The following is a 14,445-nucleotide window of genomic DNA, read 5'->3' as shown; positions in this document are numbered from 1 at the left end:
CATATATATATGTATAGTTGAAAATATACGAGCTTATAATTCTTGTAAGTTCATGATCATACGACCTTATCACATCGATAAGAAATTATGCAATAAAAATCCAACAATGATTCAATAATGCAAAGTGAATATAATTAAATACTCATTATCAAAATAATATAACTTTTTTCATACATCTTGGACAAAAGAAAAATATAACTATATAGCAAAATAATTTTTAGAAAAAATATAATTTCAACTTATAAATAATTATGAAAAATTTAAGAAATGAATGCACTAACATTCTAATGAGTGACACTTTTATAAATGATATATATGAAGTAAAGAAATTAACAATAAAACTGGATAAGTTAAAATATTTATAAACATATCATTTGAAAACTAGTTGAAATATATATTTTTTTTCTTTTAAAAATGCAAGATATTCAAGTTTATTTTCACTTCCTATATGCAAAATATATATACATATTTTCTTGAGTACCAAAAAAGAATTAATAATAAAAGAAATCTACTGGTTCTTCGTATATATTTAGGAAAATTTATACATTTCATTGCATTTAATTGATCATTCAATTAATGAACTTCAGATTCATAATACTTTGTATTTCACTAAAATTTTCAACATATATATAATCGCTATTAAAATTTCATTTTTGTTTATATACTAGAGAATGAAATAATTTTAATATCCTTCAAAATATATAATAGCATTGATTCTTCAAAAATTAGATTTCTCCATTTGATTTTTGTAATATATTTTGTTCAACAACATTATATTGAACAATTTCATCTATCCAATGGTGTGCTTGCTTAAAAGCACAATTATTTTTCAAATATAAACTTATCATTCATTCAAGTTAATACACAATGATAATAATCATGTTTGTTGTAGCTAAATAGATATAATCATAATATGAATATATCACTTATTTTTCTTTCTCATTTCTTTCTAACAAGTGGTCAAATTTATTAATGAAATAAATCATTCCTTATTGTTATGACTTGATATATTATATAATTAAATGTACAACCGGTACATATTATAAGTCTTTTTTTTTTGCCACATTCACAATTATATAGAAATTGTACAACTGGTACATAAAATATGTTTAATTTTAGCTAGAAATATATTGTGTTAAGGTTTCATCAAGAACATTTTCAAATAATCTTTGTGACTTTATATCACTTTGAGGAATGTAATTATATTACATTTTGATCAATGACAAAATTCACTATAATACTAATAATTAGATATTCACTTCTAGGAATGTGCAATGAATAATTGACATAAGTAATGAATCATTCACTTCAAGGAATAACATTGAAAAGACCATTCTTGCTTCTGGCAAGAAATATTGCATATATAAAAACATGACTAATAATGTCAATACTCTTTAAAATGAAATTTACTTTCTATCATTCTCTTCAGGGAATAATATTTAAATGTACAACAAAATTAATATACATGTTAACTTATTTATTGTACAATAAACACACATCAAAGTCAATATCAAAGGTAGTTACACCTGAATTATTTTATTATCTTCATATTTATTTTTCAATTTTGTTTATCATTATTTCATATTTTAATATTTTGATGCAATTTTCTTAAAACTTTTGGGACTTGAAAAAATCAGTCACCAATTGTATCAATCATAATACATTTCAATGTTTTTTAATTGTGTTAATAAATTTCATATAATTGACAAATATGTGAAATATTCACTTTAGGGAATTTCGCTAAAATATCACAACTCGTTAACAATTATATATCTTAATGAATAATATCACTTTTGTATAATCTTCAGGATATATAAAAGATCTTATCTCAAGAATCTATAATTTTTTCTTCTTTCAATATGTCATAGACATGGAACTTTATAAATTCTAATGTAATCATTTGTAAATAACTATAAAATAAATACTATAGAGAAATCAATATTAAATATGTGAGATAGTAAGAACACATACATATGAATATAATCACATTTATGATAGCAAGACATTAAACCATCTAATACTATCACAATGGTAAAATAACAACTCACATATACATTTTTTTATGATCAATATATATATAGTATGGTAATCATATAAACATACATTCGCAATAAAATATTTTTCCTCAATAAACTATGATGACTAGAGGCTTGATAATGAATTTTGTTATCAACACAAGATGGTGGTTGAAGATTGAGTCATCTACTTCAAATTTAACGAATGATTATGACTAGAGATTCATGATAAGAATTTGAACCTACAAATAATAATAGTTAGAGAGTCATGCTAATAACGTGTTATAAAACTATTAAAATTACAGAAATATAAAATATAAAGAAATAAATAAATAGACAGAATAACAGAGATATAAAGAGAATGTGAAACTCTTGTATGTTTTATTTTAATGGAGGAATAACCCCTATTTATACAAATAAATAAGCTCTTAGAAAATCGGGTAACTACTCTGAATACAATCAAAAATTAATTATGATATTTTACTTTGGGTAACTTAATGATTCTTCATTATTATAGACATCCATATATTTATATATAATATTTATAATTTGAATGATATATTATCTCAAACTTAATTAATTAAGATTTGAAAATGAATTAATTTTAAAAAAAAAGTTTTGAAGATGAATTTAGTAATCTAGCTGTATGAAATAGGTGAGACTTGTTAAAACACATGATTAATTTTCTATTTCTTAAGAGCAAATGTTTATTTTGTATTTTGTATTTTATCAAAATATAAATTTGATATTTTTTATTTTTTGATAATTATCAATCAATATCCTTTTTTTACAATAATTGCATAATTTAATATTATGGGTGTGTGTTTAAATTTTTAATATTCCTATATTATCCCTTATTTTAATTATTTATTTGATTTTAAATTATTTAAATATATTTTCAAAATTTATAAAATAAAATAAATGTTTATATATGTAAGTCGAAAAGGCAAAGATTTTGTTTGACTACGCACGCAATCGAACTAAAATAGGATAGATGTACACTATAAAAAGAACCTTTTACTTTTAAATTTTTTTAGAATTATATTCTTAAATCAAGATTCAAAATTCTTCATACTCTTAAGAACCTTTTATTTTTTGTTTGGCCTTATGGAAGTGAAGGAAGAACCCATTCACATTCCAGCCGGAGAAGAATGTTTACCAAACGGTGCCGGCACCGTTGTAAAAAAGCCTTCTCCCTCGTCTCCCGTAGTCATCGATAGCGATTCGGATTCGGACGAGGGGGAGATTGATGGTAATTTCTCTAAGATCATAAGGATGAGCGAGCTTGCTTTACCGGTGGCCGGGCTTCTTTATCCTTCTCTGCCGTTATTGTTACCGGAGCCAGAAGTGATCGTTGATCGGTCGGAATCGAATTTGAAGGTTGCGTCTCAGGGTTGTAAGCAGTTTTGGAAAGCAGGAGATTATGAGTTCGCTCCTTCTAGTGATTGGACTTCTTCTGCTGGTAATTTTATTTAACCTTTAGTTTTTTTTTCTTTTTTCTTTCGCTATGGACCTGTAAAATATACCTTTTTTTATTATTTGAAAATAAAAAAATTATATTCATGCAATTAGACTTATTTTAAATATTCGTATATTTACTTTCTTACTTAGGAAATTTAGGTATCTAATGATTCCATATCTACATTTGTTGGACTGCCATGGAATAAAATTGTTTTTGCATGTGGTTTTTGAGCCGGAATAGTTCTATAAAATGTTTGCTTACCCTTATTCTGCACTCTGTTTTTTTAATTTTTTTTCCTTTTGAGTGGTGAAGTAATGCTAGCTGTAGTCTTGAGTGTAGAAGAGTCTTTTATTATTGGGCATTGTCTCTGCGAATTGCTGTGAAACAAGAAGAAACACGTTCTTCTACTCATGTTTCCTTGCTCACTTTTGGTGCCTTTTAAGATTTTTGACTGCTGTTGTTTTGTAGGTGGCATGGATCACGTCAGGGTTCATCCAAAGTTTCTTCATTCAAATGCAACCAGTCATAAGTGGGCTCTTGGAGGTAAGTAAAAGTGCATTCAACTACGGCATTTTCTGTGACTCTTTAACTATGCCATTTGCTTTGACTCTTATACCAATTTTATGTACTTGCAATTTTCTGCAGCTTTTGCTGAGCTATTGGATAATGCATTGGATGAGGTATTTCTTTTATATTTGCTGAGATTTTTACAAGAATACACTTCCCCCCGACCCCCTAGATTTAAGTATTCTGAAGCAAAGATTATCTCAATATCAGGTCTGCAGTGGTGCTACATATGCAAATATTGATATGCTTACTAATAAGAAAGATGGGAGCAGAATGTTGCTAATCGAAGGTAACTATTTCTTTGACTTTGTTTCCTTTTACATTATTTGGGTAATGTAATTGTAATGTTGTGTTGTTTATCTTCAAAACTTATGATATCTAAGAAGTATCAATTTGATTTTCTTTTGCAGATAATGGTGGTGGGATGAATCCAGATAAGATGCGGCATTGCATGTCATTGGGGTATTCTGAGAAAAGCAAATTAGCCAACACCATTGGACAATGTAGAAACTGGTCTTTGACAAACAATTTTGTGTTTCTTTTTTCTTCTTCCTATTTAAAGATGGATTTTGCATTGTCTTTGTTGCAGATGGAAATGGTTTTAAAACTAGTACAATGAGGCTTGGTGCAGATGTCATTGTGTTTTCTCGTTGCCAGGGAAATTCTGGAAAAAGGTTTTTTGTTTTTCTTCATTTATGCTTATTCTTGAACTCCAGTTTTTACATGTTTTTTATTTAGTAATGGATTGTAGCTCATTTTAACATTCTTTCATATTGTTTATCTTTTTTTTTTCTTCCATTCACGAAGCTTAGTTTAATGATTTAATCCTAGATTACTGTGGTCGATTAGCAAACTGTAATCAACTTGTGTTATGTGTACAGAATTTTTTTTATTTATTTATTTTTGGATTAAGCTATATTTGTATTTTTCTTGTAAACAAATACTCAAATGAAAAATTTTCTTGTCCCGTAAAATTAAAAAGGGTGTGAATATTTCAGATCAAAGTCTACATGTTCTCAATTTTTAGTGCCCTTTTGAAAATTGTGGGCAGTACTTGACCTTGTATTTGTGATCAAGGTGAACTAATAAATGGACATCTAGTTTTTTTTATCTGATGCGGTTTGGGCATTTTTCTAAAGTCTAGAATGAATCAATAATTTTTTTTTGATATTGTTTTCTGAAATCTATGTATCTAGTGCTTTGTTTTCTATCTATCGGTTACTAATTAAGACTTGGCAAAATTGCTTTCAGCGTCACAAAGAGCGTTGGTCTTTTATCTTACACATTTTTGAGGAGCACAGGGAAGGAAGATATTGTAGTTCCCATGGTAATAACATTTAATTATTCCCTCTCATGAACTACATCTATTTATTATTTTTGATGAAATTTGCAAATGTTAAAGTTTTTATTTTACTTTAGATTTAAAAAAATATATATATCTTAATCATTACAGCAACTGCATTTTGGTAAGGTAAATTATTGATTCTGTAAATTGCCTCTCCTTTCTCTTCGCCTCAACTTTTCTTCTCTTAGTTTACATTGTCACTTTTAGATTATTGAATATGGCACTAGATTCAAATGTTGGTTCTTGTTTTTTTCTTTTTCCATTGTCCACATGTATAGTATGTACACTTGGATTATATGTTTCTAACTGTATTTTGTTGCTTGAATTAAATGTATAGCTTGATTATGAAATGGAAGGAGATGGATGGAGCAAGATGGTGCGATCTTCTCTTAGCGATTGGAACAAAAATTTAGAGACCATTGTTCAATGGTCTCCATTCTGTAGTGAAGGGGAGCTTCTTAAAAAGGTATTTTCAGCAAACTGTAAATTAAATTATACAACTCAAGTATAAGTGCAGTGCTTGTCTTTTGGTGATTGTGAAGTATGATAAATTAGGATATGAAACAATACTAGTAGAAAGAAAGCATTGTAAGATAAAAAAATTTGTCATTACTCACAATATTTCTTACTTTCTTCAGATATTATTTGTCATGTACATTCATTGACTTTATTGCTTTGCCTACTTTCAGTTCTCTATGATAAAAGGTAATGGATCGCGAATATACATATACAACCTTTGGGAGGATGATCAAGGGCAGTTAGAGCTTGATTTTGATTATGACCCACATGTATGCCTCAAGATTTCTATTCTCAATTCTATCTTTCGTCAAACATAGTTCTTTCTATAAAATTGATTTTATTTTATTTTTATTATTCAGGATATTCAAATTAGAGGGGTCAATCGAGATGAGAAGAGTATACAGATGGCTAAACAGTACCCCAATTCCCGGCACTTCTTGACTTATCGACACTCATTGAGGGTATGGTCACAAATTTAGTTTCATTTGGTGTTTATTGGTGATTCATCATCCTGTGCTCTTACTATTTGATTTTTAATTAATTTTGTTTTAAATACAGAGTTATGCATCAATATTGTACTTAAGGCTTCCTCCTAGCTTTCGAATTATTCTTCGTGGAAAAGATGTTGAGCATCATAATATTGTGAATGATATGATGTTATCTGAGAAGATTAAATACAGGCCGCAACCTGGTGCTGAGGGGATCTCAAAAGATGTCAATGTAATCTTTTATGAGTAGAAAATCTGTTTAGTTTTCGTTTTCCATATATTCTGTGTTGTTCCTAATTACAGGCTATTGATGTGATTAGATGATTGCTGATGTCACCATTGGGTTTGTAAAGGATGCTAAACATCATATCGATGTCCAAGGATTTAATGTCTATCACAAGAACAGACTGATTAAGGTACTTGTACATTAATTTTTTTTATGTTTTATATATACTAACTTCAAAATATCAAGACAGTTTATGATAACAATAATGCTCCTCACTCTCCATTTTACTAGTTTCTTTTGTCTTCCTTTATATAGACAAGACCTTTTCTGTTGTTCTGTTAATTTTCTGGTACTTTTCTTTAATACTTTAATTCTATAAGGTTTTTTGCTATGATATGTGAATAATTGTCAATATACTACATGTTTGGCTGTTATAAAAGGTTATGTTGTTGCTTGTCGAGGTTATAACAGTCTTAAACAAGTGCAATTTTATAGTGTGCCTGGTTGGAGCAAAATGACTAAGGATTAATGTTTTCAAAACATTTTTTTAATGTGTAGAAGTTTTAGCTGATGATGTATTTTATGTTTGATTTGCAGCCCTTTTGGAGGCTTTGGAATGCTGCAGGAAGTGCGGGTCGTGGAGTTATAGGTGTCATTTCTGATCAAGACCCAAAATTTTATTATTGATTATTTCTAGTCCAATTTCTAATTTTTTAATTTTTGCTGACAGGTGTATTGGAAGCCAACTTTGTTGAACCAGCTCATGATAAGCAGGGATTTGAGCGTACAACAGTTCTTTCAAGACTTGAGGCACGCCTTGTACAAATGCAAAAGAACTATTGGTTAGAATATTCTTATTGCTTATAACCTTTTATTTTGTAATTATATATTTGAGGTTGTAATTTTTTTTTATTACGTATAGGTCTTGTAATTGCCATAAAATTGGCTACCACTCTAATCGAATGCAGACTAATGGTTTTGATAGAGGTATCACACTAAAGCTTTTGTTTGATTTATTTTTTCAATTTTTGCAATTTTATTTTACACAATTTTGTAATTTTGCAGAAAAGACTCCTGATTCTACCATGAATACTCTTCCCATGAAAAGGAAAAGTGATAACATAAGTGATACAAGCCCGGCCTCAGTTTCAGAAAAGATACATTCCCACTCTAATCAGAAAGGAACAGGTAAAGGAGCAAGTAATTTGAAATCATCAGCCTTTCCTCCTACTGAGCAAATCAGCGACAATAGTGATGATATCATGTACACTCCCGTGCGTGAGAAGTACACTAGTGGCAATAATAATAAGGCAATCCCACCTGAGAGAACATTTGGCAGTTTGAGTCCACCTGTGACTCGAAAAGATTGTGCTTCAAGTGGAAGAAATGTTCAATTTACTCCAGTGAATTTGCCTAAGGTAAGAGTTCTTCCAATAATTGGTATAAGAATGACCTGTGACTAGTTTCTCTTTTTTGTTTATGATATTAGATATAAAGATGCAACAACTCTACCTTTCTTAATGGCTGCATAACTTAATTTATATGTCTGCATGAATGATGCTAGCGTTTATACGCTAACATGGCTTGACTAAAGGCTTTCGTATATTTTCCAGAAAAGTTCTGTTGGTCGTAGGAGACATTCTTCTTCAGATTCAGAGTCAGAGTCCCTCATTCTGGAGCAGTTGAGGAAAGAAAATGCTGAATTAAAAGACCAGTAATACTCGACTTTATAAACTGCTATTATATCAAGATGTTTTATTTGTGTGCATCTTATTTCCTTTCTCTCGCTTGATCACTCATTTTGTTCACCTTTTTAGACTGGATAGAATCGAAGGAGATGTTTTAGGTGAAGTACTGCAGGATTTGCAGTATGAAAGGGACAGGTGCACGTCTCTAGAGAGTCAGGTATGAGACTATTCTTTTAGAAACTTGGTTAATGATTTATATGATCATTTGTTAGAACGAACATGATAAACTGCACTATTATACTTGTTTTCGTAATCACTGTTTTTATTTCTGATCAGCTGGAAGCATCGCAACAAAAAATCGATGAGTTGAATAAGGAAAAAGAAAGCCTTATCGATTTCATATTGTCTCAGATGAAAGGGAAAGATGAGGAAGTTGCAGGTATGTCAATTGACTTAATGTTTCACCCGGCATTATTCTCCTTCTATGATATTCATCATAACAATAATCACTAATTTTTATAGGATGCATCTAATACTATTCAGGAGTTGCTTGCAAGGTAAAGCTGCTGGAAATGGTGAAGGCGTCTTTTAATCGAAAAGTAGAACATTGAGAACGTAGTGATAGCCATGTACATACGACATTGCTAACTTTTGGCTCAAGATTCTGTTGGTTATGGGTTACTGCACTGGGGATTCCAATCGTGGAATTCAGTTTTGTTTATGGATGGCTTTCCATTCCTATGTGAAGACTAATCTAATCATAGGGAGATAGGATCACTAGCTGTATAGTTGGTAATTATGTCTTTAGGTTTTAGTACTTTTGACCATTATTTTCTCTGGATAAATGACTGTACAAAATGAGGAGAGGGAGACCAGAGTGAAATATGAGGAGCTAGAAGTTCATTTGTTTTAGCTGGCTGTTTTGCCAATTATTTTTTTATAAATGACCGTACATACTAAAATAAAAATAAAATTTAATATACTTCAAATGAAAAAATCAATTTTCTCTTCTATTCTCTTATGTACCTTGTCTTTTCTATATATACTTTGTCTTATTATAAATATATATATATATATATATATATGTATTTGGACTCTGAAATCTCTTATGTACTTTGTCTAGTTTGGACAATTTTCAATGCAATAATGGTTTATTGGTTCAATATTAAAACAATTGTCTTGTTCGTTTTTTTTTTTTTTTTTAGAGATTTCTCTAATTAAAACAATGGTTCATTGCTAATGAATGTTTCATTTATAGGTCTTACCTCATTTGGGAAAAAAAATGTGATATTGCAGATTATCAAAGTTTTAGAGTAGGTAAGTTTTTCCAGAAAATGAAAATAATTCAAAACACATGTCAACTCATTGTAATTATTACCAACACATGTCAACTCATTTTGATTACAGGGCATGCATACATTGAAACTCAACCACTGATACGAGTAGATAATCACATTTAAAATTTTGACAACTAGTCGACCCCTCCAATCCATCTTTATAATACAACACCAATTTAGAGAGGGGAATTTAAAGTGTGAGATTTTATTATCTTAATTCGTCCATATTTACAAACAAGTTAATTTCTAAGTAAGCACATATAATATCAAGTTATAAAAGTTATCAAGTTCCCTTCCCAACTCATTCACTTGTACCCTCCCACAACAAATAAATATATAAAAAAAATGTAAAAATGCCCACTATAAAACGCCACACCGGATCCCACCCTATAAAGGACAAATAATTATACAACTACCCTCCTTGAATTGTCGCTTCGAGTATAAGAAATCTTTTAAAAAATTCAATTATTTTAAATTATTTGAAATGTCACTTCAAATGTAACATTGGACTACCCACTTTCGTCTTGAATTATTGGTCTTTGTAGCTTTTTCTATATTAATTTAATTACGTGTTATGTTAAATAGTCAAATCCTTCACGCGGTTAGGGTTATGTTTAATATTTGTTTTAGGTTTGAAACAACTAGTTAGACATTGATTAACACACTACCCTCATAAACGGGTATTAATTTCCTTTCTATGTTTAGAACATAATAACTTATTCTGCCCCATTTATCGATTAATTTCCTCTCACTTCAATCTTCAACAAAATAACATAAATATCAGACATCAATTAAAAATATTATGCATTTTGAATGTCACACGGTACATTAAAAAAACATAACAACAGTTTAGAATACAACAATTCAAAATAAAATTACAAACATAACATCGAAGGTGCTTGACCATTAAAAAATAAAGTAGAAAGACATCTAATTGAAGGAATATAAGTGGAACTACCTGAGTACAGGTATCACCCTTCCAGTGTATTATTGATAGCCTCTACAATACGAGCGAGTGTGTCCAACTTCCTCTCCATCTCCTGAATGGCTGCTGATAAGGTGGTCATCTCGTTTGCTACAGCATTATATTTTTCTACCACTCCTTTTACCAATTTGATGATTTTGTGTCGAATGTTGTTGGATTCGTTGATCCCTTCAATTGATGGGCTGCATTTTTCACAAGGATTCGAGAGTATTGGATCATCAAACTCATCATCGCCATTGTCGAACCCAGAATAACTCTCTGAATCCCCTCCACCTATGAACACATACATTTCATCATTAGTATTTGGGCTCCTCATTTTTCAATTTTCTTGCCTAACAATTTCAAAAAAATTGAGAGAATATGAGGATGTATTATTTTTTATGTAGTCTCTGAAATTTCCCAAAAAAAAATTCTAAACCTCTCAAATATTCCCTCCACAAGGTAAAACACGTTTTCTTCTTGGGAAAATGTGACCGTTGATGTTATAAATAATAAATATTTTTTTTTTTGGCAGCGGGATTTCGTGGTGCGTGTAAATGAAAAATGATGAAATATTTTTTTATTTAAAAAATAAATAAAAAGATAATACAACACATATTTGTCATATTATAATATTGTATTTATAAAATAGTGATGCGAACCCCTTCTGCACATGGATTGATTTGATGGGACAAGTGAATCTTTTCACAATTTCTATAGGGACCCAATGTCACAATTATTGAGGTCATGGTCCTCTACTCTATCATTCAAATATAACCTTACTATTTGAATTTCAGGTATAGTGTTAATAATATTATAATTTATAATAAAAATTAATTTCCTCTAAAACATAATATTTTAATTAAATGAATCAGTTAATAAATAATTTTTTCATGGTCTTAAAACATATAAAAAAAACCCACAATTCTATTTTTAATTTAGTACAAAATATTTTACTTATATTCTAAGTTGACCATTTCTAAAATACTATATTTAATTTTGTACATTTTTCTTGGCATTCAAGTGCAAGTTTTCCTCAAATCTAAACTAGTCGAATTAGTACATATATAACTATTCATTACCAACTTCATTTAAAAAACCAAAAAGTAGGTGTTCTACATTTAACTAGAATAGAAACTTCATTTATTACATTACCTGGTCGGTGCGTAAAAACTACTATATAAATCTATTTAGCCAGAATTTTCCTAAGGGCTCGTCATTTTCCAATCCAGTGGTCTATACATTTATGGTATGTTGGTAGTTTGGAAAAAAAAAATTATTAATTGTGTCTATTTTTACTACTAATTTAATATAAATTATATTTTCTTTGTTCAAAATTTTTTATCGACCCAAATTAAGAACTCGAGCAATGAAAAGCACAATTAAAAATATACACCAATTATCTTCACTTTCAATAACTTATAATTTTAACTGGGAAACCCATACAAGTCATGTCACGTTCATAATGAAGCAAGCTGCTAAATAATGTAAAACCTAACCAATTTGTCAGGACAACTGGTCCAACTTATAGTAAGACAAGTTTACATGTAAGTTGGCAAATTGTTCTAACTTAATAACAACACATTGTAGGAGAACCAATACAAAATATTGTAGGTGAATTGTTATAAAATGGTCATACTCTCAAAAGGGCTTGTCGGATTTGTAGCAGGATTTCAAAGCTGGAATTCAGTCTACAGGAGTAATACTCTCGACCAAGGATGATGGGTTATTTAGTAGGTTTGTAATCTTCTCAACAACTTCATCAACACTCCTCGTCTGCTCTCTTGCCAAGCCGGAAGTCTTCAATAGCTTTTAATATTATTTCACTCAATTCAAACAAAAGGTCCCTAGCTTCAACACATTGTCAGTTAGCCTTTCGCCTTAGTCGCATCTCCTCCTCCAACTTATCTTCCGAAATGGGGCATCTCCTACACTTGACAACTTTATGAGCCACCTTGCCTCGACTCGAAATTGATGAACCCTTTTTCCTTGACGATCCAGGAGTCCCGAAAACCATGGGAGAAGCACTTTTTGGGGTACCAAATTCTCCAGAAAACATTGTGTTACACTTTGTTTTTTAGTGTCTTTGGTCTATGAATGTTTCAGGAAGTTTATATTTTTTGGACTATATTCTTTCAATATAAATTGAACGAAATGCCTTTTAAATAGGTGTGCTTTAAGAAATATGAATAACACTTGTACCCAAACACATAATAATAATAGAATACAATGCATGGGTATTTTGTTTGTTTGTGAGTGTCAACATGTCAGAACATTGAATAGTTTCTGACCATAAGTTGACATGACATCACATTATGTTTTTACCAACCTTCTGAATCGTGTTCAACCTTGTAATTTTTAATATATATTTTTATTGTATTGTTACTATTGTATTCTATAGCTTGAACACATTAAAAATAATTATAAATAAATTTTGTTCCATTCTAACTATAAAATTTAAATGAATACTTATTATTCATTACAAAAATAATTTAATAATCAAACTAATTAGATAGTAAGAACATATAAAAAGTAGAAAATTATTAAATAACTCAATACAAATATTACCTGAATATTATTGTTTATTTTATTTTTGTTTGAATGAAGTCATGTTTTACTTTGTGGACATATGTACATGAAATTATAACTAATTCAAAATATTAAATGAGTACTATTGTTTCATATATTGTAACAATATGTTATAAATAAAATTCGTTATCATTCATGTATATATATTGGAAATCTTAAAAAAATGGATATTTAATTTATCAGTTTTTAGGTCCCATAAGTGGTTCTTAATTGTTGCACATTCGATTCAACTATTTTCATGAGTGACACAATTTAAATAATATATGAGGAACATAATAATATATGAGGAAGTTATGTTTAAATATTAATGGTGAATGGTCATTCACATGCAAACTTTCAAAAGTAATTAACATAGTCTAATTATTTTAATATTTGGACATGAAGGGAGGTATAGAAATTTGAAGCAATTAATGCTGACTGCTTTCAACTAGAAGTCCATTGGTGATCTTCTCTTCCATTGTTTTTTAGCAATGAATTACTTACATTGACATAGCTAGCACTTGCTCAATTATTGCACCAATTTGACTGGTTCAATATGAGCGAGAGATACTTATGTAGTGAAATTTAGTCAACACAATGTGATCATGAATTAACATTGCGAGTTTAGTTAAGTATGCTATATATGTAAACTACCTTCCTTTCAATATTTTTTATTAATAAATTTTCGATCTATGGGAAATTGTTTCAAATTTTAACACAATCCAAGTGACTGTAGATAAGTTTGCTAGACTACATTTCTTTAAATGTTATTTAATAAATAGAAGACTTATGAGGAAGTCTATCGTCCTAAAAGATTCACATACCTGTTGTAAAACAAGCTAGAAATAGATAAATAAGCAAGGGGAAAAATGAAAATAAAATTTAAATAATGATGATGAATGGTCAATGACGTGCACTATTGAAATAGTATAGTGGTCATTCACATGCACTATTTTAATAGTAAATGGTCATTCATGTGCACTATTTAAAAAAGTTTTCATCATTGTCTTTTCTTATCATTTATTACTAAAATTTTGTTATATTTACCGTTTCATATCCTATCATGTTAACTATTACCAAAATAATCCGAATATTTTTTTATAAAAAATGTAGTTTTTTTTTTCAAAATAATCGAATAATTTTTTTTAATAAAACAAAATACAACCTAATTGACCTGCTTTTTTTTATAAAACAAAATCCAAACTATTTTTTTTCTTCAAAATAATCCAACTATTACAAATGTATTTTTCTCCACAAAAGTAAAAA

At 29.3% G+C, this 14,445-nt stretch overlaps 1 protein-coding gene across 2 annotated transcripts; it reads left to right on the top strand.

Annotated features, from left to right (window-relative positions):
• The first annotated feature begins 3,083 nt into the window (after positions 1–3,083).
• Positions 3,084–9,323, top strand: LOC133830005 (protein MICRORCHIDIA 7-like). 2 transcript variants are annotated; one of them, XM_062259882.1, is made up of 20 exons: positions 3,084–3,477; positions 3,946–4,020; positions 4,123–4,157; positions 4,255–4,333; positions 4,455–4,547; positions 4,634–4,718; positions 5,296–5,371; positions 5,727–5,855; positions 6,079–6,177; positions 6,268–6,369; positions 6,467–6,628; positions 6,717–6,812; positions 7,220–7,271; positions 7,353–7,464; positions 7,545–7,609; positions 7,688–8,040; positions 8,236–8,336; positions 8,440–8,527; positions 8,647–8,749; positions 8,854–9,323. In XM_062259882.1, the coding sequence occupies exons 1-20, from the start codon at positions 3,123–3,125 to the stop codon at positions 8,919–8,921; spliced, it is 2,328 nt and encodes a 775-aa protein (XP_062115866.1). In that variant the 5' UTR covers positions 3,084–3,122; the 3' UTR covers positions 8,922–9,323. The 2 variants fall into 2 exon arrangements, with proteins under 2 accessions (XP_062115866.1, XP_062115867.1); XM_062259883.1 differs by having other exon boundaries at positions 8,833–9,323.
• The last annotated feature ends 5,122 nt before the right edge of the window (positions 9,324–14,445 follow it).

The sequence above is a fragment of the Humulus lupulus genome, chromosome 4 (genome assembly GCF_963169125.1).
Source record: "Humulus lupulus chromosome 4, drHumLupu1.1, whole genome shotgun sequence".
NCBI classification, from domain to species: domain Eukaryota; kingdom Viridiplantae; phylum Streptophyta; class Magnoliopsida; order Rosales; family Cannabaceae; genus Humulus; species Humulus lupulus.
Note: the sequence above shows the minus strand (reverse complement) of the source record. Positions and strands in the feature narration are given on the sequence as shown.